The sequence below is a fragment of the Sylvia atricapilla genome, chromosome 2 (assembly GCF_009819655.1).
Source record: "Sylvia atricapilla isolate bSylAtr1 chromosome 2, bSylAtr1.pri, whole genome shotgun sequence".
NCBI classification, from domain to species: Eukaryota; Metazoa; Chordata; class Aves; order Passeriformes; family Sylviidae; genus Sylvia; species Sylvia atricapilla.
In genome coordinates, this window is record NC_089141.1 from 5,263,598 (window position 1) to 5,288,825 (window position 25,228).

A 25,228-nucleotide genomic window follows, 5' to 3' on the forward strand; every position below is an offset into this window, starting at 1 on the left:
TCACAATATTCTGACCTAGATAAGCCTGCTGATGTCGAGTGCAAACTAATGTAGCCAAATTCAGCCAAAAAGTTTCTGGAATATGTGTTCTAGGCCAAAGTGACTCATAAGGAGAGAGGAAAAAACATGAATTATTTCCCTCCTGTCTTTGCATGCATTCATCAAATCTGTGCATCCTAGCCAAAGAACTAATTTTCTTATGCCAAGAAAATGATATCTTTTAATAAAACTAAGAATCTGATCATCTTTGTCCATACAACTTTGAGATGAGTTCTCTGCTTTTCATAAAAGTTGACAGTGTTTTGTTTGTATTATTCACTTTAGTTTTTGTAGGGCTTCCCCTGGCTTTTTGTCAGAATATTTGAAAGACTGGTGTAGAGGAAGGGAGGAGGCAAGAGGGAAATAAGCACAGTTTAAGGCTGCACCTGCTGTCTCTGGAGTGGGCCAGATTCAGTACTGAGCTGCATTTAATTCAGTGCCTCCACTCTGGTGAGGCAGAACTTAAACTTTTTTTTTTTTCTTTTTCTGTGATGAATTAAGCTGGCAGCCATGGGGAGAACAAACTTTTCTATTTTAAGTAAAAGAGCACAGGCACTCGCACGCTTTTGTGCATTGCCTTGATACAAGAGCAGTTTGATCTCCCCCCATTCTGTCCTTGGAGCTTATGCCAGTAGGCATCATGAAATACTTAGGGAGAAAGCCAAACCCACAGGCAGAACCAGCACGGTTTGGTTGGCGTGTGGGTACACAGAGGAGCACCTGGAGCAGCAGCAATCTTCCCAACCCTGCCTCTCTCTGAGACACATGGATTGTGCCTCGTTCCCCTCATTCTCCTCTTGGTGCTCTGTTGGAACCCTGGAAGCTGAAAATTTCAGGCTTTCTGAGCTGAGGGATGCTGCCCCTGAAGCAAGCACCACATTGGACTTGAGGCCTTGGAACAGGCTCCTGATACTGAGTGAGTGAGTGTGTAGTTTGAATAGTACTGTGTAATCTCACACGGTGAAAAACTTAGATTTAAGATTTTAGTGTACAGTAATACAGGTGAGTCAAGATGGAGGATTTAAGGTATTGTCCAAGTCCTTCTTTTTCACCTCCTCCTTCCTCCTTCTTCATGGGTTTGGGTAGTTTTCTAACTAAGGCCTGCACTGTGGGCCTTGGGTGGTCATTATTGTGTCAAAATCATAAATAATATAGGAGTCATCTTGTTATTGGGTATTTGGCACGTAAATAACCTTGGAAAGAGTTAGAAGCACTCCATTTTACCTTTTTTTGTAGCTTGCTCGTTGGAGCTCACGCCTCATGAGACTGCACGTAGATAAAAAACCTTCCACGTAGATAACAAACATCCAAGTCCGAACTCGACATCTACGTTTCCCGTGCCTTAATCCTGACCTGGGCCGAGGGAAGGAAACCAGAACCGTGTCAGCCCCTCAGCGGGCTGGCGGCCCCTCGGGGCTGCGCCGTGGCTCCGCGGGCAGCCGCCGGCCGGAGCCGGGCTGAGGGGCCGGCCGCTGCCCCGGCCCGCGTCCCCCCGCTGTCCCCGCTGTCTCTGTCTCGCTGTCCCCGTTATCCCCCTTTATCCCCGCTGTCCCCTGTCCCAGTTGTCCCCGTTATCCCCGCTGCCCCCGTTATCCCCGTTACCTCCCTTATCCGCTGTGTCCCCGCTGTCCCGAGGCTCCCCCTGGCGGCCGCCGGCCGCAGCTCCCGGAGCTCTGGGGGCGGGCTCGGCAGCCGAGCGCCGGGAACGCCGGCTGAGGAGAGAGCCAAAGGGACGGGAATGCCGGCTAAGGAGTGAGTCAAAGGGAAAGGCCCAGGGCACGGGAAAATGGTGGATGTACTGGGAAGTCGGGAGGTGTATTCCATCGCTTCGAGATGGAAGCCAGAAGTGTTGGTTAGAATGTGGCTGAGCAATGAGGAAGCGGTAGCATAAGGGCATAGTGGTTTGTCCTGTGGCAATGATCCAAAACGAACTGAATCTGTATCAGATACGTGATATGACACGTGGCAGGTGGTATTCATTCCTGTACAAACCCCCTATAATATAACTTGGCAGGCATCAGAGAAATCAATCATTAGCACTTCATTGTTATCTTCAGAGGTGAGTGCTTCTGCAGATCTGGGATACAGATAGATCTCTCTTCTTCAAAATAGAATTGCCAATGGCATCAACATTCATGTTTTAAATGTATAAACAGATTCTGTATCCTACCCTAGTGTATTGTAATAGACTCCAGACTTCACATCTGAGTTCACTAATGTGGACTGTGATCTTACAGTATCTTCACAAATCAGAACTTACTGTAGGAAGAGGCACTGAAACAGACCAGGAGATGCTGACTTCTGCAAAGAAAGATTGTAATGTAGTATTGAATAGACCAATACTTGGTACAGCATGGATTGTGAAGGCCACCTTCCAAAGCAGTCTGTGACAGGACTGGTGCTTAAAGTCTTTGCTCATATTTTAGACATGTATAGAATAATTACATTATAATTGACAATGGTTTAGGCTATCCAAAATTCATTCTAATCACAGGAAAATCAATATATGTTAAGTTTTTTTTGATTCATGCAATTACTCTGTTAAAGACTCATTTTTGTCACACACCTTTTTGTGTTTTGCTCTTTGCTTCTGCCTGCATTTCAGGTTAATCAGATCGTGTTGAGGCAGACAGTGATAAGTATTTAGAGATATGATGGTGGGAAAGGCAGAGACAGACGATGTTTGGAAGGAATGTTCCAAGGTAATCCAATAATAAAGAGGCTGTAATTGTGTTAATTATCTCAAGTGGCACAAATGTGTTGATAAAAGTGGAGAATAAGGTAGTTTTCTTCACAGACAAAAGCAGTGTCTTCAGTACTTAGTAATTACATAGTGTTTCAAAGGCCAGGCTAGGATTTTGCTCCAGAGGCTTGATGAGGTTGGGCAGATTTATTTCTGTTAAGATGTAACAATGAAGGAGAAGCCTCCAGGTGAGGAACACATTTGATGTGTTGAGTGTTTGCTTAAAGGAGGCGGTTTCTTGATAGTGTTTTGAAATATGAATTGTAGCACACATCACATGTTTGATGGGGTGCACATCTACCAAAGTGGTTCACAGAGACTGTGATCAACCATCTGACCAAGTAAGTGGTTGGATGCTTGGGCTCAGAGGGCAGTAGTTTGTGGATCATACAGCACCTAGATGAGGGTAACAAGTGGAGCACCATAGATATCTTAGGATTATTTAACACCTTGTAACCTGGAGTGACAGAACGGACACTTGTCAATTTGGATGATCACCTGATACTCTTTAAGGCAGGGCTGCCATTCAGAGGGACCTCACCACACTGGAGGAATGGGCTGATGCTATGAAATTCAACAAGTACAGCTGCAGGGTCGTGTCTCTGTGTGGCAGCAGCCCCTGCAGTGGCACAGGCTGGGGCTGGCAGGTTGGGAGCAGCCCTGGTGAAAAGCAGAGGGGGCTCATGGTGGCTGGAAGGCTGCACAGGAGCCAGCAGCAGGTGCTGGCAGCAAGGCAGGTCAGCAGTGTCCTGGGCTGAATCAACAGGAGCTTGGCCAGGAGAGGGAAGGGGACTCGTTTCCCCCCACTTGGTGAGCAGACAGCTTCCAGTGTTGGTCACTCACCCCACCCCCAAATTTAGGGCAATGATAAACTGGAGCAAGTCTAGAGAAGAGCAACCAAGATGGTCAGGATCTGGAGTGCTCGCCCCGTAAAGACAGGCTGAAGGAATGGGACTTGGTCAGTCAGGACAGGGGAATCTAACAGCAGTCCTTACAGTGTTTCCCAAGAGGTGGCCAAGAACGTGGAGCTAGGCTCTGTGTAGTGGGAGTGTGAGAGAAACAGGCATGAGCTAAAACAAGGGAGGTTTAGACTGGATATAAGGGAAAAATGATTTTCCCCCATGTGGATGGTCAGGCATTTACCAGAGCCTAGTGACACTCTGCAGAGTCCTTCCTTGGAGTCAGTCAAAACCTGACTGTTAAAAAAAAATTTAAAAGGCAAAATAAGCCCCAAATAAAATAATATAAAATCTTGATAATGGGGAAGAGTGACACTGTTGAAAACCTGGACTTATGTTGGTTGTTCACGTGGCAGGTCATGATAATATTATCAAAACTGCAGAACTGAGTGTACAAGGCTATTTGCATTACAAAGGGAACAATAAGGTAAGTCAATACTCAATAGAGAAATTAAATAAATGGGATTCCTCATTTCACTCCATGTTGAATTTTTGGTGAAATACACTCCCTGTTAGAAAAGATGAGTCACTCTCTGAAATTACAAGTGTCAAATGAGTGCTGAAAGAGTTTGAACTACGTAAAACATGTCACAAGAACTGGCTATTCTGTCCACTCCTTTTCACTGAATTTCCTCCTGTTGCTTTGTCTCAGATGCCATTAATCTGGAAATCGCTTTGGGATAAAGACACTGCTGTCTGGAAATGTTCAAAGTATTGTCTTCTACTGCATTGTCTTGTTTGATAGGGACTACAGGCTTTTTTCTTAAGCAAAGTATATGTGGATCTTAAATGCCCTGTCTTTGTCACTGTTATACTATGAAATGAATGTGTCTTACCTTTGACTAATAGACTAATGTGTGAATCCTGTATTTTTGATAGCACGAGATCTGAAGTATTTGCTTATGAAAATGAGAATGGAGTATTGGAAAAGAAGTAATTACAGACTTCTACAAAGTAGAGTTAAGATGATCTTTTTTCTTTTTTCTTTTTCTTCTTTTCTCTTCTCTAAACAGCACATCTGAAAGAATGTGCTTTGGCATCTCTTTTATCCTGAAGGCCTTTAGAGGAGGTCCCATGATATTTGCAAGAAAAAGAGTCCAATAATTGAGTTGCCCATAAGAGAATGAAAATTATAATTAACATTTATATGGCATATTTTATGAGAAAGAGACTTCACAAATAATTGACAAGCACTGCTGAAATGTACAGTATCAAGCAGAAATGTTCTGAGAAAAGACAGACCAACTGTACTGTGAGTACTCTTGGAGAGCTCCTTACTCTTGGAGAGCTCCACATAGCATTATTGTGCTTTTCAAAGTGAAGACAGGGTTTTGTTTTTTAAGTTATTCTTTGCACACTCTTTCTGCTGTAAATTAGAACATCAAGGAGTTGGATTTTGCTTGTCACAATAATCAGAAATGATAAGTGAATTGGCACTGAGCCCAAATCTCAACAAAAGAATATTTGTGTTTGGAAACAAAATGTAAAATCTTGTCTCCTGCTCTTCTTCCTCCCATCCCCCCAACTTTTTCTTTTTCTTCCCATACTTTTGTTTTCATTGTACTTACCAGTCTGGGAGCTATTAAAATAGGACTAGAAGAACTCTACTTTCCCCCCAGATGTGCTGTGATACTCCCTTGTTGGAATCTCCATTTTTGAGATCTAACCCTCAGAGAATCCGTCAAGTTGAGATAAGCAAGTAAACTTTTGAGTACTTGACTTTGTTACTTAAACATTAATTTGGTGCTGAGAAGGAGGAGCCACTAGAGGATCAGAGGTTTTTTTCTTTTCTGTTTGAGCTGTTTGAGACTTTTCATTTCAGCACTTAGCTCAATATTCTTGCCTTTTATGTTAAAGGTGTACACAAAACTGTCAGCAACTGAATCATCTTTGCTTAATATTTTCCTTCTGAGGAGTCAAAGGGCAGATAATGTACTTCCAGGTTTGTGTGAATGAGAGAAACGTGAGGAATGTGCTGGGTTTGATAACTTTTTGAATGGAAGTCAGATCCTCTCTCTGTTTCAATGGAGATTGTGAAGCAGCTCTCCAACAAGAGGAGAAATTGGATGCCTGAACAACATTATGGAAGCATCCAGCAGAGCAGGATAGTGTTTGAAGTCCCAGGAACTCCCTCATGCTCCCATGTTTAGTTTTGCACTGCAGTAGTCAACATCCATTGAACTGGCAGGAGGATTTAGGAAAAAGGAAAGCAGAAACTGATTTTTTTAAAAAAATTTTTTTCATTTTTCATGTAGCAGAGGTTTCCTAGGAAAGATTTGTCCCTCAAGAAGAGAAGTGGACCAAATCAGTGATTATCTATTTATCATCTATGGATGGCACAGATGAGGTGAGCATATTAGAAAATTATAAAAGAATATTTTTAAGTGATTTTTGTACTCTTGATATATATTTGATAGAAAGGTACACTTGCATTTGCTTATACAAAAATTGTCCCTGATGAAGCATATCCTTGATAATACAGAAGAAAATGCATCTTGACATGGATTTTTGAACTCTGGGCTGGGAAGAGCTGTGTTCTACAGGGATCAGAGGGAAAGGGACCTGCACAGTCTGCCAGGGTCTCAAGGGGAAGGTTAAATATCTATATGGAGCATCTAAGCAGAGAAGACATGGTTGGATAATGCACCAAGGAGGAAGAAGTAAGATGTAAGTGGCAGCAGACAAGTGAGTAGTTGTGAAAGCAGGGATGGGACTATATTTATCTATGAGACAGGTTGTGAGGTAGGCAAATAATTAATATGTTTGTTTCGCTGAGATTTTTCTGAGTAGAAGTTGGCCTTTGTGCCTTTTTTTGGAAGGTGTTGTGTAATCTTTTGAAGGAAAGCAAATTTGCCATAAGACAAATATGAGAGTTCAGTTTACACTAATACAAAGACAGCTCTATGTGACCATGGAGCAATTTTTCCCATTACTCCTCCCAAGAGACAGTTACATCAAATGATTGATTTCTTATTTTCTAATTTTGAAGGTAGAAAATAGAATATGGTTTCTGGAGTATTTTTGAAAATAGTGCTTCAGTTTAAAAACCAGTAAGAATGGTGTGTTTGCTCTTTGTGCCCATCTTTGTGCCATTTGACACTCTTTCGGTGTGTTGTTTTGTGAGACCCCTGTCTAACTGTATGACCTTTTAAACATCTTTGCATCTCATTCAAATTGTACCTGCTTCGTTTATCTGTTCAGTGTGTTCATATTCAAGATCTGAGTTCTCCTAAAGATCCTTCAGGTAATAATATTGTTTGGGTGTTTTTTGGAATCTGTCTCGAATATTGACTTTCAAGTTGCTCTTCCCAGATTTGAGTTAGTGAGCAATAAAAACATTTCCTTATGTCTAAATTCAGATAGTATGATGAGTCTGGAACACATTCTTATAGCCCAGCTGGTTTTGTTATAGCTGTGTGCTGCCCATATTGATTAGAAAACCTTGAAATTCCCCAGGTTTGTCTCTAAGACAACGATTACTGGTTTCTGTTGTGAATTTCTCCCTGAATTATGGCAAACACAGAGCCTTTTAAAATGCACAATTAATCTGATCTTTAAGAAATGCTCCTGTATGCTTCAAGATACTACCTTTTTATTTTAAACTACTTGTTTCTAACCCAGGTAGAAGTGCTGGGATTTTCCCTGTTTATACACACTGTGGAAGCAGAACAATGTCAGGTCCAGTCAAGCAGGGAGTGGGAACAGACTAAGCATACTGAAGAACTTCACATCTTTCACATGTTTTAAGCAACAGATATGTTTAGATTTGATTGTTGATGGTTCTTTTGGGTTTGGTTTTGGTTAGATTTTTTTTTTTTTTAACACCATTGGGGACTGCTTTGGGTTTTCTTTCTTTGTTGGGTTTTTCCTTGTTTGGTTTTGGGGTTTTTATTTCTAGGGAGAGAGAGAGAGATTTATCACTGCTTAGGTGAATAGACTTAATCTCTTTGGAAACTTTTGCAGAGACTGAGACTAAATTCTTCCTTACTGCTTCCTTTACTTCTGCTTTACCCTTTCCTTCCCATCTTCCCACTTGGGAGTGGGACCAAATGCTGTGCTTACTTTGCTTATTGTAAACGTGGAGTGCAACAGCTTTTAATGGATAAATGGAATTTCTTTTCTACCTAACGTTATGTAACTGGTGAGAACATCACCCTGGAAGCATTGCTTTATTACTTTGAATGTGCCTTGTACCCATTAACTCACCAGATACTTATGACAGGGAAAATTATGAAGTATTTTTAAATTGACAACAGTAGAGACAAGTGAAAAAAATCACATTTCGATTTTTCAAGTCCAGTTCTTTTGCTGAATAAATATTTACAATGCCTGTTTATAATGTCATGTCAAATTAAACTAGTATTTATTTTGCCTGGATGAAAGCCACAAGTAGCCTGAATTGACCTTAAGAAAAATGTTGAGATTGCAAAAATACTGAGGTCAATATAGCAAACAGTTCTCTGAGTACTGCAAATGCTGTTTTTGCAGTTTAAGTCCAGCTCTCTTGGATAAAACAGTGAAAATGTCTCTCAGATCAGTTTCCCATTAATAGAAAGTTTGATATTCATGATTTTATTTTCATGAAATGTAAGTAATAAAATGGTAATGTCTTACTCTTAGTGGTGGAAAAGATCGTGTAACAAGCCCCAGAAGATTATTGCAGGGGGAGCCTGGCAATATTTTTTATGCTAATTCTCGTTTTGCAGTGGGAGTGAATGATGTCATCCTGTCTCCTCCCACTGTGCAAACCAAGCTTGTGTCAAAGGGTTGCTGCCTCTTGTCACAGAGAGAACGGTTCACTTAAATGCAGCTGCAGTGCTTCTGTGTGATACCTGTCAGAGCCATTCCCAGTGCGAGGTTGGGTTTGTGACCATGATGTCAAGATTTGTCTGTCTTCTTTTCTGTGGATATATTGCACTAAACCTGGGAAATACTCAGAAATTGCCAAGAGGCAAGTAGCTGTGAACAACTTTCTGGGGGCTTGTTTGTTTTTCTGCTGTGGGAGCTTTGGGGTTTTTAATGCTTGCGTTTTGTTATGGACATCTGCTTTCAGCATGTTAGGAATAATTAAAGGTGATAGACTGGATGAAAGAAGGTCAGGGAAAAGGGCAAAGTCCAGGTATAACAGCAACCTTAAAGCTCTTGCATAAAATAAGCTCAAAACTTTTGCTGGCATCTTGTGACTCCAGTGAGAAGTATCATGACACAAAGCTACTGTAGTTAATGATTTTATAGTGATTTAGACAGCAGTGTGCAGGTCTGTGGTTTAATATCTTAAGGACAATGTGACTTGGAGGCATGCTGTGTCTCCTGGTGGAAGATTTCAGTTCCGTCTTTGAAAGAACTCATATACTTTCCCTTTATATCTCTCCTTAACAATTCAGTAGGAATTGACTAGTGTAGGTCAGGTTGCATGCATTTTGAGGAAGAGAAATATAATTGATTAAAACTTATAAAGGAAGGGAAACCCCTCCAAACCTGTGTGAATACTTGTTTAACTATTCCTTTCTCCTAGAGTCTGGAAGTACAGTAGATTTGCAAAGCTGGCAGTGATCTCTTCCTCTCCTTGGTAATATGACACATGTAACATTGGCATTTTAATAGTATTTTATTGCTTACTGCAGGAAGAACAGTCATAGCATAAAATTAAAAGACTATTTCTCTATCTGGATGGTAAAACACTTCTCAGTGCCTTGGCATTAAAGCAGCAATTTCACAACTGTTTCTGTACTGCACGAATTGCTCTCACTTTGTGGAAGTGCTTGCCTGAGTCCACTGTGCTTTGTAATGCATTTTACATCTGCATTCTCCTGCAGCCACTGACATTTAGAGGGACCTGTGATTTAGTTATGAGAATGTTTATTAAGAACTAAGCACTTTGAGGGCTTCCTAGGAGATTTTCTTTCACAGAAGGGAAACCTAAAGGTATTTCGGGGAGTTGAGGTGATTTTTCACCCCCACCCTTCCTTAAGAGACTTTATTTTTTTTTTCAGAATTTCATTATTTTTCTTTCTTCCCTATGATGATGTGCTTTTGAAAATATCTTTCTTTTAATCTCATCTTCTGGAGCCAGTGTGGAGTTTTCTACATACTGGTAATAGTGGAACAGTGTTTAGTCTGTGAGCAAGCGATATGCAGTTCAGGTCAAACTCACTCCAAGACTTTAGTTTCGTCATAAAAGGACTTAAGATAAGATTATGTTGACCAGAGAGGAATCTTGTATGTATTGCCTACACTGAAGGAAAGAACTTTTCCAGTGCTTGTCTTTTTTAGATGGTTTCACTGGACTTCTTCTAACTACTGCAGAATAGTGGCTCTAAGTTTATGCTAACTGTGAAATTCACACAGTGTCTGTGAAATTCAGAGCAAGTTTCTAATCCACTGCAAGATTAACTCTGGCATGCATTTTTTTTCTGTCCTAAAATAACATTGCAGAAATGAAGTTCTGTTTGCCAAATGCATAAAGCTGCAGGTGGAAACTTCATTTCTTTTCAGTCAAATAGCTTTTTTAAGATTCTCCCATTGCAGTGTGGAAACATCAATCTAATTCTTTTGTTTGTAGCTGCTTCTCCAGTTACTATTTACAAAGAATTGCATTGGAAAAGCAAGTGTATTAGTACTTAGCTGCTGTCTGGAAGTGTTCAAAGTATTGTCTTCTACTGCATTGTCTTGTTTGATAGGGACTACAGACTTTTTTCAAAGCTAAGTATATGTGGATCTTAAAGAAAATATGTACTGGTAACATTCTTTTAAAAGGGCTTTTCTGCCTTAGTTTTCAAGTTGAAATTCCGGTGGATTCCTGTGCTCTTTAAGTCCCAAAGTATGTAACTGAGGCTTCAGAGTCACTTTTGCTTTCTGGGGAACAGTGGAATCAAGTTCATACCTTGAAGGAGAGCAATCCAGGCAAACTCGCTTTCTGGTGGTGCAGGTACTTGTGGGAACAGGTTATCAGAGTAAATCTTGCCCTTCTTACCACTGCTTTGCAATTCTAGTGCTCAGATCTTCTCTCCCAGAGGGGAAACACGCTGACCCCATGTCTCATGGACTGGGATTTCCTTTCACTGGTACAAGGTGGAAGGAACATCTTGCCTCCTGCAGCTGCAAAGGAACAGAGCCAGCCAGTACAGTGACTTCCAGAGCAGTTTGGGAAACTGTGTGCAAATCTGCTGGTCAGAAGGCTAGAACACAGATTGCTCCTTTTTCACATGTATTTTTTTTTTTAATTTCACCTTCACACATGTGTGTTTTACTAGGATGAAAAAGAAAATATTATTGCTGTTCTCAAAAGATTGTTTTTCATTAACGAATTTTTTGTTTCATTATTTTGACTTCAAAGATTAAGGTATTGTTGCAGAAATAATAATAATATTAAGTAAAGACAATAGAATTGGGAAAGGAAGACTGGTGGGTATTGTGGTATTGTGTTTTAGTATGAAGGCAGTGGTTTCTGTACAATTATGTTTGTGTTTCATCTGGGCGATCAACTGCTAAGAAAATTTTGCAGCCAATGCGCTTGGGCTGTGTGAGGAATCACAGAGAAGCAGAGTGGGAGATGATGGTACCATTACATCCAGCAATGACATTTCATCCAGTATTTCAGCAGCTGTCTATTCAACTTTGTTTAACTTCTAAAGTTTTCTTCTAACTAGAAATTTCCCACTTATTTATGTCTCTGTCATTAAGCCATTATGCCAGTGCCGTCCAACATATATGATTCTGAAGTTCGACACTGTTGTGTTTTATTGATGGGTGGAAACATGGTCTAACTTTTATGGTTCCACATAACAGAAAAGTTCCATTCTTAAAGAACTCAGTATTGTCTCTCTAGACAGGAATTAAGTACAGACAAAAAGCCTTGTCTTTAGAGAATGATTTGGTAAGCAGAGCATCCCAGATCTGAGACAGAGATGAGACAGCAAAGCCACCAAATCCAGAATAAACAAGTTACAGGACATAATCCACAAGATTGTACTGCCTTATAAACCGTGTTTTACTGTCATCTTTCCAGCTGGAGCTGATACAGTTGTTGAAGGAACAGTTGAAGAATAAGTTCTTAGTGTTTGGTAAAACAGCATTTCATGTTTTTGATTTTGTCACTTGACTTTCCAGTTACAGCACAGATGTGCTTGGAAATGTGGTTTTTCACTACAGTCTCGGTTTCTGATAGCTTTTGTCTATCTTTATGTTCTGTTTTACTTTGTTAGAGCTGAAAAGAATTTGAGGTTGATCCCTTCTTATAAAATTTCTGTTTTAGGAAGTTATTAAAAAAGAGTTTGAATGTTTTTCTGGTTTGTTTTCAAGGGATTTTTTTTGACATGTTTCTGACCACAGTGGTTTTCCTACTATTTGAATTACTCATCAGGTACAGTGGAATTCAGGTCCGTCCTTGTTCTACTTTCCAGGACTATCCTACTCTGCTGTCCAGGAAGGGCTCAGGAAACCTCAATTCAGCTTTCTCCTGGTTGCTGGCTTCTTAGGGAAAAAGAATATGAACTTGACATTTCTTGGGGGACCATGTGAAAAAGCCTGACTTACAGATTCCTGTAGGGAAAACCAGATCCAAAACTTCCTCGTATCTACAGTTGTCAGCAGTGGGGATAAGTGGGAAAAATAATTGTTTTGCACTGAGGATTTGTTTCTTTGTTTGGAAGTACTGAATACGTTTGGTCTGATGTTCTAGATAGCTACTAGCTAGTATTTATACTTGAGGTAATTATAAATGACATCCCTTTGAGAGTGAATGTTGTATTTACAGTAGACTCCCAATCTTTGACATTTGAGAAAAGGAATAGACTAATTTTATTTCTAGCTAAGTTTGCTGGCTGTGCTGTGTTACGTAATACATCTTACTAAGCAGAGCATGTGTTTTCATTTACTAATGTCAAACAGTTAAAACAATGTAGAGTTTTTTCAATGTATCACAGTTATTATATTGCAACAGCCAAACCTTAAACTTTTGTGGTGCCCTCTCCCTTCCTGCCAGAAGCACTCCTTTGGTAGCTGTAGGATGGTATCACAAAATTTTAAGACAGGGAGAAGTCTACTGGAAGTTGTGGGTTTTTGAACATGCGATGAAGCTGGCATCTCAAAATCTCACAAGAGGACTGAAGTGACATGTGGTTTATATGTTACTGTCCCCATGGTTTACAAAGCATCCTTCTGGGAACTATTTTTCAAAATGCACAATGCATTAATTAACCTTTAAAAAAATGTTCTTATGAGGAAGGGCCAGTTCGAACTAAATTATTTAACTACATTTTTTGTTGTGTCTGGAAAAAGAAGTGCAAAATTAATTTGTTGGTTTTTTTGTGAAATATTTTACTTATTTTTCATGGCACATAAGTGACAAGTCCAAGAGGAAATTTAAAAGGGATCCTTTATCTGATGTAATAGAGTGACAAGGGCTTTTAGTCACTAGATATGTCATAGCAAATTTGGCTCATTCTTGCTAAAAGTGAAAAAGCCCGTAAGAATGTGACAATTATAGCAGTTCATTTAATCAAAGTTATCTTATCATGCAGACAGCTGTGTCCTAGGCTTGCACATAAACATATCAAAACCCAGTACTGAGTGTCAGGCTTCTGAGTTCAAAGATAATCTGTAACACCAGAATTCCATTTCGATATTGGCACATGCAGTGGTGCAACATTGTGATGATACATATGGGTGGATTCTGCCAGAATTAAATTCCACTGCATATGAACGCCTCCAAAATGATCTCACTGCTGGGTAATCTATATAACCTTCCACTTCTTCATTTTAATTTTTGTGTTCCCAAGTATCTCCTTTTGAACCTTGTTTTTCAGCCCTCCTTCATTTATTCTTTGGATGTAACTGTTCCAGAAGGAACAGTTACAAGCCACATAATTCACTTGAAGGGAGAGCTGTAGGCTAAATCCTGCTGCTGCTCTGGGGCCAGACCTACTGTATATGGACAGTATAATCTGTGTGTGTGGACTGATGATACAGAGAATGGACAATGGGTTTGAGGCTCCTTTGGACCTCTGGGACTCCCGAGGTGCACACGACACACTGCGTGTGGAAACAAAACCCTCTGTCTGCTCCAGGGGGAAAAAATGGCTAGCAGTGACCTGCCTTAGTTCATGCAGCTCCTAGTGGATTTATCTTCCTCAGGGATATTCAAGTGCAGACTTGAAATTGTTTGTGAGTGAGACAAATTTGTTGCTGTGGAGCGTTCTTCACTGTTGCCTTTTACAGGAGAGAGTTGGAGTCCTACTCATTGGCATGGTGAGTCTTGGTGAGGACAGAAGCAGGTATCAGTGTTGTAGACAGTCCGCAGCCTAAAATAGGGGCCTTTAGCAAATCATCCCAGTCTGTGGTGTCTTTCCAAGTGGATAAGGGCAGCTGGAAACAGGCCAGATCCTACTCAGACTTGCCTGACAGGCCTTAGTTCAAATGGCCTTAGTTCAGAATTGGTTTTTCTACAATACAGGACAACATCCTGTGAGAATGGTGGTTGTGAAGATGACTACTAGCAGATGAATGAAATCTTTGTGTGGGCAAGGCCTGGGCCAACTTTTCCAGTACTGCCATCCCTCAAAACATAGCAATCATGTGCCATTTTACTCTGGCTATGTCAACTCTAAACCTCCCCACTTGAGCAAACCAATGTGTGTGGTATCAAGGTGAGGAAAAAGCAGGTCAAGCACATCAAAGTGTGCAGGTATCCAGGCAAGGTTATGGAAGGATGGTTGTATTAAGAATATCAACCAAGACCCTTCACCCATTCAGAGCTGCTGAAAAAAATGCTGGTAAAGACTTGAGGCTCTAGCTATAAAGATTCTGGACCTAAAGACAGGGAAGTAAGGCATGCTTTTTTTTATGAGCGGAAAACTACTTTTCTCCCAGTCTGGAGGGGAGAATTTACTGCACTTGTTCAGAGCTTGGTAGACAAAACATAATCTGTTCTCTAAAATGGTTTAGAGTTGTTGCTGAGATCCATCACTTTGCAACAATTTAGTATTATTTAGAACATCTTCTGGAAGAAAAATAAATGAAGCAAGTGAATCCACAATTTTTCTTAAGCAAGTTGTTGCCATGGTTCTTATATAAGTCTTGTTTACCTTGAAAAATATGTCATCAGAGCTCCATGTGAACAAATCCACCTTGATAAAACCCAGCTTAATGAAGTGCCGAAACCTCTGGATGTGACTTGATTTCTTTTTATTTTGTGTGTGTATAGGGTGTATTAACGTTAGGGTATCACTGTATGTACTTAAAAAGAAATTGTAATTTTATACTCTTTCTCAAGCTGAAGAGTTGATGGCAAAATGGATTCTCAAACTATGAGAGAATTATTTTTTAGGGCTATTTCAGCATTTTTGTATAGTTCTAGGGTTATTCTTGAAATCTGCTCAGGAATAGGACGATTCAATAGAGTGGGAAAAGATTATTTCCAGTCACCTACAGTTGTGGCACTGGTTTATGAATCTATAAATGGCCACAGATTCTTGATATGAGTTTACATAATTAATACTTTGGGAACTTGGCCAGTTTTAAATGACTGAGAGTGTATGTGGGAATAATACTATTTTTAAACTCACATTTGGAAAAGACTTTTATTCTTTTGTCAGCTGCTTGCAATATCTGCTTTATATTAATTATTCACTTTAATTTTTCTTTCTGTGATGTAAAGGTCTGGAGTAATTCTAGAACACATGAAATTGTGGCTGGTTCAAAAATACTAATATGTACGTTTGAAATGTTCCAGAAGATCGTTTTCTGACTTCGAAGTTAAAGCATTTTCTGGCAGTTTAGATTACCTCATTACCACAGTTCAAGCCTATACATGAACAAGAAAAAATGCACATTGAGAAAATGACAAGACTTTCAGACCTTATCACTTATCACTTCTCTTTTGAAATCTCAGTGTGTCTGTACAACATGCACAAACATACACTGAAAACAAAGGCATGGGTGCAATAGTCTGAAAGTTCATAAGAAATTGAACTTTGGGATACGAATAATAGAAAGAAAACTCTACTGTCTGACCTGAACATTTTGGCAGAGTTCCATTCTGTGGCTCACACAAACACTGAAGCAGTTGGATTAAATGGCAGGGCAGAGTCTTTATTTATAGCACAGCGTGCAGCTTTTCTCATGGTCAGGGAAATAGCTGCAGTCAGGCTTAAGCACCATGAATCTCCTCAGTTTGATGAAGAGCTGACTCAGGTAAAAGTGATGAGGTTTCATATTCAGCTTGAATCAATAGGTCTTTTTTCTTTTTTTTTTTTTTAAATAAAGCAAATTAAGAGACATTTACTGTGTGAACGTTGCTGTGGAATTGCTCCGCTGTGGCAGCTTGTCACTTGCTACCTTACAGATGATGATCAGCTTTTTGCTGTCATCTGACAAGCACCAACACTGCATCTCTTCAGCATTCCTTCCTGCTCTTTGCTTTATTTATGAGGAGCACAAAACCTGGCAATTCTAATTGAAATATCTTCTTGCTTGTGTTGGTTATTCAGGGCTCCTTGGTAGCTGATGCATCTGATGTGACTCAATTGGTATTATGGAGTAGGAGTTAATTTACGCCCTTTGTTTATCAAGTCTGTATAAATATAAGTAAGATTTCTTTTACCCAAAAGATTAAAATACTAACCATGCAATTCATTTTAGCTGAAAAACTTCTTTTGAATTGTTTGCAGATTTGGGGATTTTTGCTTCAAGGGAAAGTCTGTACTCAACTTGCACAGGAGTAAGCAAGTAATGAGTGATTTCACATGGACTCTCTAGTACATTGAGGCATGCATGTGCACACACAAAGGCAGTGTGGGATCTTGCTTATTTTTGGCAAATGCATTACATCAAAAATTATCTGTTTTAATCTTTCACACTTTTATCAGTCCTTTGTGCTCTCACAATTTTGGTAACATGGTCAAATAGCTGATAAAAGCATTAGTATGTGAATGTACAGCCATGAATTCTTAGAAAGCAGTTTCTCAGTAATGTAACAGATGCTTATAGTGTCCCCTCTCTACTCAGAAATACTCAGTGATACTCTCTACTCAGTGATTAGCAAGGGAGATCATATGCTATTATTGTATTTATTTGAAGGCAATGTGAGGTTGCTCATAGTACTAAGGATGTAGAAAAGTTACATATAGAGAACAGATAATCTCATTTATGTCCTGTTGAATCTTCAGGCATTGTGAATTATTTTTTCCATGATCTGGCCCTTCTGGATTTTTTCCAGTCATTTGTTTTTGTAGTATTGAAACACTTGTCTGTTGAAAATAACTGGCATAGGGAAGACCATCTCATTTAAAAACTCTGAAGTCATGAAGCATTATTTATGTGCTTAATACACTCTTAAGTCAGAGAGCATTCCTTGGGAATTAATGTAATCTGCTGCACACTGGGTTACAAGATCAGTAATGAGAGAGACATAGCTTCCTACATACCATAAATTCTCCATGAGCATTTGGATAAATGCCTGAGAGAAGTACAAGTAAAAATGCAAAGTCAGGCCTACAAAGATTGCTTAGCTGATGGTTTTGTGCATAGATGTACCCTCTCCCACCCCAAAATTTTCATAAACCTTCCTTTTGTGTAGCTGATAGTATTCTTTATTGGCATTTTTCTGTCAATGGAACACCTGCTGGAGAATTTATTTAAAAAAAAAAAAAAAAAAAAAAAACAACGGTAAGTATAGACATAGAAAGATTGGTTGGAAAGAGAGATTACTTCCTGCAGCTTTCTTTCATCTCTGCAGATAAAAGGCAACATGGTGAAAATAGAGCAGATGATGTAACAGATAAAGAATTTGGAAATATTTTCAGAGAACATAAACTCTATGCCATGACCTGGGTAGGAAGAGAAATATGTGGGAGAAAAGATGAAACACCTTCACTATGAAAAATAAGTATTTGTCTTATCTTAGTACTCACTTATGCATAGACATAGCTTTTATTTTACATGTTGCATACTTATTAGACTTGGTGTCCATTATTTTCTGCAATCTGCTGATTTAGAACCATTTATTTCATATTTTAGTTTTCTTAAGATGAGCTAACAATGCCTCTGCTTCACAATGTGTTCACAGAGCTGAAAAAGAACTTCTGTCAAATTTAGGAATACAATGATACATTCTGAACTTATGAAGTATTCATTAATACCTTTTAAAATTAAAGATGTACTGGCAATTTGTTGCTTCTTTTCTCTGGATGTGTTTAACCGGTAGAATCTTTCCTTTGATCTCTGCAAACTCAGAATGTGGAACAATATAGAAGAAGATTAAAAGGATGACCACTGATTTTTCTTAATCTGTTGGGGTTTTTGTTGGGTTTGTTTTAGAGTAGTAGTAAGGAGCCAGGTCATCAGTCTGGAGATCTGTCTAATCTAATGGTGCAAGATGAGATACGTTTTCCAGCTGGAAAAACTATGTGCACTTGGAATCAATCCTTATAGGACTGGGCTGTATCCAGCAAGTGTCATAGACATGTGTGAGAACGTTCAGTTTGGAGACCAGGAACATAAGTGAAACCACTTTATTTTGACTGGTTTTTTGGAAACATAGGGGAATTCTTTAAAATTTATGTTTTGTTTGTTTGTTTGTGTCTACAGCTTTCTAAACCAAAGGGAAGTAATTGACTAAAAGCTTTGTTAATGGACTTGACTCCATTGACAAGACCAAATCATAGTTGTCAAAACACAACAGAATTTCATATTTCAGTACTGCTTTTGTTACTGACAAAGTTTTCTCGCTCTTTCTGAGTTTAGCATTTGATATACAACACTGCCTAAGAATTCTTATGTGTGCTTCAGATATTTAATCGCTTTATCATCTGTCTGCTTCTAAAACGTAGGGAATTTATTCCAAAGTTAACACAGAATATTGCAAGCACCTTTGCCAAGTGCCATTCAGAGGTATTAATCCTTGCTCTGTTTGAAGTCCTGCATGTCCTGGGTGTTATTTTGAGCAGAGAACACAGATATTTTGTATGATCATTTGCAGGTTGCAATGCTGGAAGTGGAAAATCATTATGAATTCAGAAAAAGGATAATCTCCTTCTAATTCCATCTTTTTGTATGTTATTTTGAAGATTCTTGATTCTACTTTACTCACCATAGTGGAGGGACTTAGAATGTCACCTATTTCTGAAGGGGCATCTCCATCTAGTTTGTTTTCCTTCAATTTAAAAGAAGGTCATTATGGACAACTCATCTGCTTCTATTTCCCCAACCCAAGTTCTTTCCCAAGTGTACACAAAACACAAAACATTCTCCCTCACTGAAATAAGTATAAGAATTACACTGGGTGTTGTTAAAGAACCAGAAAGAGGTTCTTGAGCAAATATCAAAACTGTATCAAAAGGGACTTTGGACTTTTAACCACTGACTGCTATTCTTTGAGCCCAGTTTTCCATCTTCCTATAATGTAGGGATCCAATCTGACAGGAAGGATACCTGTGGAAATTGTGCCAAAGTTAAAGTGATGTTGACCCCTTTCCCATTGTATGCAAGGCTGTGAATAACACTACAGAAGGCAGCAAGCTTTGCCAGGCAGTCTGGCCTTGGTAAATTTGCTCTGGCTGTTCCAAATCACCTTCTTGTTCATCACATGCATAGATGTGACTGTTTCTGGTGACTGAGGCTAGAGGAAACAATTTGCAGTTTCCTAGATGCTCTTTCTTGCCTTTTCTCCATCAGTTGCACTGAGGTATTTTTCTCTTCTCCGATAATAAATTAATCTTGCTTCTTCCTGGCAATTCTCTTATGCTTATCTATATACTGAAGAGACCACGACTTGTTGGATTTTCATTTTCCGTGTGTTAGAGATAGGAAGCAGGATAGTGGCATTCATGCAGAGCACTGGGGTGAGCAGCCCTCATTGAGGTTTTATGGTACATACTTAGACGTGCAGAACAAAAGTAGTAGCCTTCAACTGAAAAAATAGTCATTTATACAAGGAAACATAGGGTTGAAATGGACTTCCTGAACTAGTTTTGACACCCTTGTTTATATACCTGAGACAGTTTGTTCCAGAGTGTTACTTTCTGTATCAGCTTTCCAGATATCTTCCTTGCTACAGTTTGTCACTTCTCTTCACAAATATGGAGCCGAACTAATTTATAACTGCTTTTCCTCAGGGCTTTGTTTGCTTGCCATACATATTTGGATATTGTCTTCATATATACCTATGAACCTTTTCTCTGAGCTCAATGACTTATTTTCTCAGGCTTTTTTTTCTGGGCTATATACTCTGTATCTCTAGTCATTGAACTTGATTTTTCCCCTGGATTTATCAAGACAGTCTGTTTTGCAGTGCTCTATGTGATTAGTGATATGTGATCTATTGTTAGTGATGAGACCTTTATAGAAGTGAGAACTACTGCATAAAAGGGCTGTGATCCTTATCTGCAGGTATATAATGGAGAAGATAACAATTTTGAAACATACCTAGATATGTTGGGCATTCTGAGACTTGTAGATTGATTTACAACTAAAGGGTTGTAAGTACATGCTGATTTCAAATTTATTCAACTTTATTCTGTTACAACAGCTTGTTACTGTCTAAATACTACTATCTTTAAGTGGTTTTGTCCCTAAAAAATAATAATCAGAGAAGGAGGTAAAATGTGTTTTACCTGTAAAATATGTTCCTGAATCAGAGGAAGTAAAACAAAATTAGCTTTAAAATCATCAAAGCCAATGTTACAGAATACTTGCTCTTTCAATTTCTTGGATTATGGCAAATAAGGTAATACCTATCACAGAAGAGGGTTTCAGTATATGACTACCTATTTTGTTCTATTAACACAGAAAATCATCCGAATTTCAATTTATTACTGCTTGAGGTTTTTTTCAACTGTTGCTTTGAAGCTGCCTTATTATAACACAGTAGAATTTATACTTTCTTGCTGTTGGTTATTTTGATATTCTTCTTTTGAATTATTCTTCCCAAAGTGTTTCAAAAGATCCCCAGATGAGTAGTCACAATGAAAAAAAATTATGTATAATGGTGTAATATATGGTGATCACATGTAGATAAATGATAAATTATGTATAATGATCTAATAAATGGTGATCACATGTCAAGAACAGACTCCAAATTGGCTGTAGGAAATGAGTCCCTCACTACAATCTGGGTACATAATAACCCATGTAGAAGATTATCTGTGCACTCAGTAATAAACATTAACATCCTGGATTGTAAAGTGTAATGTCCTCACTCTTCTCACAGAACCAAAGGTAACTGCAGCTCCAGATAGTGGTTTTTTATTGTGCCTTCAATTTTTGATTCTTCAGAAATGCACTGATGTTTATAAATGAAAGGTGGCTTAAGGCAGGGTGATGCCAAACACTGCCTGCATTGAATGGGTAATGGCAGAGATAATGCACTGCCTGCTCAAGGATGCAGTTCTAAGAAACTTCCTGCTTTGAGGTCTATATTCTTTACTACCAATTGCTTCAATACATTTGGAGTTTATGGGCAGAGCCAGTCCAACAGAATTTGAATTCCTCACCTCAAGCTCAAGTTCTTAGTGTTTTGTCGAGCTTTTTCTACTGAGGAGAGCCTGTTAAAGAAAGGGTCTGATTTTATTCAGCTGGCCAGCTCTAAAATATGTCCACCTTGTGTGAAACCATGTCCAAAGACCACATTTCTCTTTCGTTTTTTGCATTGGCTGGTGTTCTTTAAAGACTTAAAAAACCCAAAGAGTTAGACCTAGAAAATTTGTGAGACTCTCCTTGCCCCCCACAGTCTTCTCCTTGCCTTTATTAAATATATTTATGCAGAATCTGTCAGGTTCTTTGGCCAGGACAGTTTTCTTCATAGCCCAGCCTGGGTGGAGTTGCCTTGGACTTGTTTCCTTGGACAAGAGAAGGAGCCAGGATTGGAAAGACAGCTCTTCTGGGCAAGATGCAGTCACTGTCTCATCAGCTCTGTCCAGGTGAAATTACATCCAGAAAAATACATACCAGGGCAGTCTGGAAAAAACAACAGCAAATAAGGAGCTTTGAGAGTAAAGCCAGGGGAACAAGGCCCTGGAGAACCTAAAGATATCAGATCAAAGTTAAGCTTTGTCTTACTACAAATAAGTGGTCCATAACCTAAATTGAAATAAGAGTTTCAGGTTGTTTTATTAACAAATAGTTTTTGTCATGTCCTTTTAAATTTGTGCTCTGTTTATTTTAAAAGTGTTATCTATCAGAAGTTATTCATCTTGAAGGAGTTTCAAAGGGCATTATGCATTAAAAATAATGAATAGGCTTGGTTTTGTCCCTATCCTTCAAAAATACTGAATTGTTCAATGTTGAAATTTATAATTTTTTACCATCAAACACCAAACTAAGTTTACTATTTGGACACAGAAAGGAGCTGAATTTTCTGAGGTTTAAAATAAAAATTAAACAGAATTCCACAAGAGAAGCCAGGGTCAGGTTGCATTAAATCATACCAAAGAAGTTTTCAGAAGTCTAACTCTTTTCCCTTTTCCATCAGAGCTGTAGGCTTGGTAATTTTCAAACAACAGTTTTCTTTCTTGTTTTCAGTTTTGTTTCCTATTTTAATGAATAAAGAAAAACGATCTGCAGAATGAAAGCTGGAATTGGGGGTCAGACCACTGAAATGGGATCCGAGGTTTAAATTCAGACTGATTTCAGCTTTGCACCCTAAAAATAACTCCAGTTATTTATTATGTCCAATAACAAACAATTTTAAACCACCATGTTTAAGGAGCCTTGTGAGGGAGATAATGATAAAGATAGAAGTGGAACTTCACTGAAATTCTCAAATGACCTGAAAATAGGTGAAACAGATGGCAACAAATTTCCATTGTACAATAGTTTCTGTAGCTACATACAAGTTGGAATTGCTAATAACATCTTTACCTCTGCATTGACCTAACTAGTCCTAAAGTACTAATGAGTACAGATTATTAACTGAGTTCTGAACTGTAATAATCACTAGAGAGGAATTGGCAAGATAAGTTTTGAAACCTTGTAACTTTGTCATATAAATGCTCTAACAATTCTCTTTCAGAAGTATGTATTTATAACATTAAAGAACATGGTATGTCTGATTAACATTAATTAAACTAAATGTGTATGGCAACTGGAGGAAAAGGTGTCAGTAACCTTGAAAGATTGCTGTGAGAAAGGCACAGAAAGGGATGGGGCTGACCCTGGGCCCTCACAGGGCATCTCTTCCTTTTGTGTCACTGCCTTCAGCTGAACATCAGTATTGAGGAATTTCCCTACTGCATACTTCAGCCACTCCTACGCCTTTAGTAGTGAATTTCTCTATCATTTAAATCACTAAAATGAATTCAGATATGAAAGAAATACGGAGAGAATTACAGTTAATGCTATTTTATTTGCTATGTGCGTTCTCTTAAGAGTGTTGATATACCTAAGAAAAGTTGCCCTCTTTGAAATGAAAGTTTGAAGGTGTAAGTTGAGAGCTGAAGAGTTAGGCATGTAGATAGACATGTTTGTTTGCATTTTGCACAGTTGACTGCTGCATGCTGACTGCCTTTTCTTCTAAAGCAATGTTAAACTTGTGTAGGCATAATAATACTTAAAAAAAAATTAAATTGGGGAACTTCTTTTGCAAATGATGAAACTACATGCAAGGCTGTTAGCTCACCCTCCCCTATTCCCCTAAAAAAATATTCTTGGTTGCCCTCTTCATATGGTACCTACTTTCATCATTCAGAGTATTTGTGAATGTGAATTTCATGGCTGGAAACATTAGTTTGATGTAATCTGTCATGAGAAACGATCAGACACTGTCCTCACTGTCTAACTGGAGGATACAAAGACAGATTTCCTGCAGAAATGAAGAGTAATTTGGCAAGCGGCGCTGGGCACAAACGGGAATATGGGAAATTCCAGTTAGATATTAGGACTTTTTTTAAACAGAAGTATGCTAAGCACTGAAACAGATTACCCTAGAGATGTTATGGAATCTATGTCCTCAGAGGTGTTCAAGACCCAGCTGGATGTGGCCCTGAGCAACTTGAGGTCTGCTTTGAGCAGGGAGTTGAACTAGATGACTTAGAGAAGTCCCTTCCACCCTAAATTATTTCTTGATTCTGTGGTTATGGCTGCTTCAGAAGTGTGTCTTGTTTATTGTACTACATAGAAACGGGACTATTTTTAAATGTTTCCCATTTTAAGATACAATTGGGTTGCAGCCAATCAACCAATATTTCTCCATGTTTGGCAGCCAAAATAAATACAAAAATACAAAAGAGCAGAAAATAAAAGTTTCATGGTTTTAGATTATCATTGAAACCTTGCCTGGTGGTACTATGACACCAGATTTGGAAAAATCAAAGCACTGCTGTGATTGATTTGAATAAGTGAGTTAGTGCTTACAAATAAATGGTGCTAATATATTTTCATAAGACACACTTAATTTGTCTAGTACTCTGGGAAGCAGTGCTGGGCCTTGCCTTCATGCCCCTTAAAATCTTTGAAATGGTGGAAAATAAACAATTTCAATGTAAGGCAAAAGGAATTCTGGCAGCAAAGCCAAATTTGCTGTAATACACTACAGCTGTATTCACCCTCCAGTTTTATAGGGCATAGTTCAAGGATCTTCACTCTATGGATAAAAACAAAAAAATAGGTCTGTGTTTGATCACAAGAGACCATGCACACCAGCGTGGAGCTGACTCCTGGTACGAGTGAAAGTAACATCTAAACTTTTAAAGTTTCAATTTGTTTTTATCTCCCGCTGCCTGTACATTCCAAACTATGGAATGTATAGGCATATAATAGCCAAACTATGGTGCTTCCAGCTAGATTCTTCAGGCCATTGGTAGCTATTTTTCTTCTTTCTGTAGAGTTGGTGGTGGCAGGTTCTCTTATGATGCAGCTGATTCATCAAGCTGTTTTTCATTCTCTCCCAGCACAGGCAGACTCCTTTCCTTAGAGTGATTCCAACACTCCAAGTGTTCTGATGCACTTGACATTGTGCTTTTACTTCAGATGTGCTTTGCACAGTTTCTCCTGCTGATCTTGGCCATCAGCTGACTTTTGTTGAAGAGAATACTTGCAGATCAGTGTGGAATTTCTGTTGGCAAGCATGGAGGGAAAGATTGTTTTTCAAAGGTAGCTATAGATCTCAGAATCTTCCATTTGGAAATGGCCTCAATGTAAAAGAATTGCATTACAAATGCAAGTACTTAAGACCAGCGTTTCGCTAACAAATGCCAAAAACTGACACAAATGAATGGAATTAGAGGGCATCTAGTTTATCATTCAAGACTTTCATCAAGGAGATGCAGGGAAATAAGGTCTCCTGAAATTCCAATACGACAAAATTATTTTCTCAACATCAAATAGATTCTTGTCACAGTATCATAACAGTTAAGTTTCTATGACTTCCCTTGTCCGTTTAATCATATTTAATGAATGTTTATCTGAATGGTAACTAAAAGAGATATATCACTCAGAATAAGAATGATTTCCTGCTTTGTTCAAAACACTCTGAGATCAACACAAGTGAAATCTA

General features: G+C 38.8%; 1 protein-coding gene across 1 annotated transcript in view; it reads left to right on the forward strand.

The window, feature by feature from the left end:
• The first annotated feature begins 8,516 nt into the window (after positions 1 to 8,516).
• Positions 8,517 to 25,228, forward strand: part of ABI3BP (ABI family member 3 binding protein) — a 136,531-nt gene continuing 119,819 nt past the window's right edge. Inside the window, exon 1 of the mRNA XM_066340725.1 lies at positions 8,517 to 8,692. Coding sequence (XP_066196822.1) covers positions 8,614 to 8,692 — 79 coding nt within the window. The 5' untranslated portion in view covers positions 8,517 to 8,613. The remainder of the gene's footprint in view (positions 8,693 to 25,228) is intronic.